The sequence below is a fragment of the Rosa chinensis genome, chromosome 4, assembly GCF_002994745.2.
Source record: "Rosa chinensis cultivar Old Blush chromosome 4, RchiOBHm-V2, whole genome shotgun sequence".
Taxonomy (NCBI): Eukaryota; Viridiplantae; Streptophyta; class Magnoliopsida; order Rosales; family Rosaceae; genus Rosa; species Rosa chinensis.
Window position 1 is genome coordinate 49,331,540 of NC_037091.1, and position 1,303 is coordinate 49,332,842.

The 1,303-nt window shown below is 39.7% G+C and overlaps 1 protein-coding gene across 1 annotated transcript; it reads left to right on the forward strand.

The window, feature by feature from the left end:
* The first annotated feature begins 206 nt into the window (after nucleotides 1–206).
* On the forward strand, nucleotides 207–1,009 carry LOC112201102 (major strawberry allergen Fra a 1.08). Its single transcript, XM_024342118.2, has one exon. It carries the CDS (start codon nucleotides 295–297, stop codon nucleotides 775–777), a length of 483 nt encoding a protein of 160 aa, XP_024197886.1. The 5' UTR covers nucleotides 207–294; the 3' UTR covers nucleotides 778–1,009.
* Nucleotides 1,010–1,303: the final 294 nt, after the last annotated feature.

Consider the following 1,303-nt stretch of genomic DNA (forward strand, 5'->3'; position numbering starts at 1 on the left):
ATGTTAAAAGTGAATGCTCCTTTTTCCACGTTAGGATGACAAATTTGCCATTTCACAACTTAGAATTAGCCCATTTAGGCGGCATCTAAGTCTAGAACGATAATTCAACGTGGGAATACATGTTCTTTGAAAAACCCCCTTGCCTATGTTCAAGCTCTGATCTACAGGGTGAGCTTCATCATTACTTATAAATACCACCTCTAGAGCTCGTACTTTCTCACACCACTATCAATATTCTCTTAGCTTCTTCCACATTTCAATTTTCTCACTTCAGCTCCTCGATCAATCATCATCATGGGTGTGTTCACTTATGATACTGAGTTCACCTCTGTCATCCCACCACCAAGACTCTACAAGGCCTTTGTCCTTGATGCTGATAACCTCATCCCCAAGATTGCACCACAGGCTGTGAAGAGTGCCGAAATTGTTCAAGGTGATGGAGGTGTTGGAACCATCAAGAAGATTCACCTCGGTGAAGGAAGTGAATTCAGCTATGTGAAGCATCAGATTGATGGACTTGACAAAGACAATTTTGTGTACAACTACAGTATAATTGAAGGTGATGCTATCGGAGACAAAGTTGAGAAAATCTCTTACGAGATTAAGTTGGTGGCTTCTCCAAGTGGAGGATCCATCATCAAAAGCACCAGCCACTACCATTGCAAAGGTGAGGTTGAGATCAAGGAGGAGCACGTCAAGGCCGGAAAAGAAAGAGCCGCTGGTTTGTTCAAGATCATTGAGAACCACCTTTTGGCCCATCCCGAGGAATACAACTAAACCTATCTCTATGAAGTATGAATCTATGATGGTGGTATTGAGTGCTACTATGCACCATAATAGTGTTGTGTCCTGCTCTTGAATCTTGATTCTGTCATTGGTGTGGCTTTGTTATTTTTTCCTCTTCTTTACAGAGATTGTTTTGGCTTGTACTTCGGTTTATATATGGCAAATTGTAATGTATTAATCCTGGATTTGAATTTAAATAAATAAACCAAAAATCATTTGGTAAGAGTTAGTGTTTCAATTTCTCGGTGCCTACTTTTCTTTACTACTGATTGTGAACACTGTAATGCTCGGACGAATGAGGATTCTACAGAACAGTCAGAACTGGTTCTAAACTTGGCCGTTAAGAACTCCCACCTGGAGCTGTTTGTGCAGATCATAGCCTGCAAGCGATGACAACTCAATAGTTTTTTTTTTTTTTTTTCTGTTTAATAAACAGAGACCGGGTGTATTCCTGTATAAGCCTTTATTAACATTTATTACGTAGGAAAAAAGAATACAACCCACTGAAATATGACAT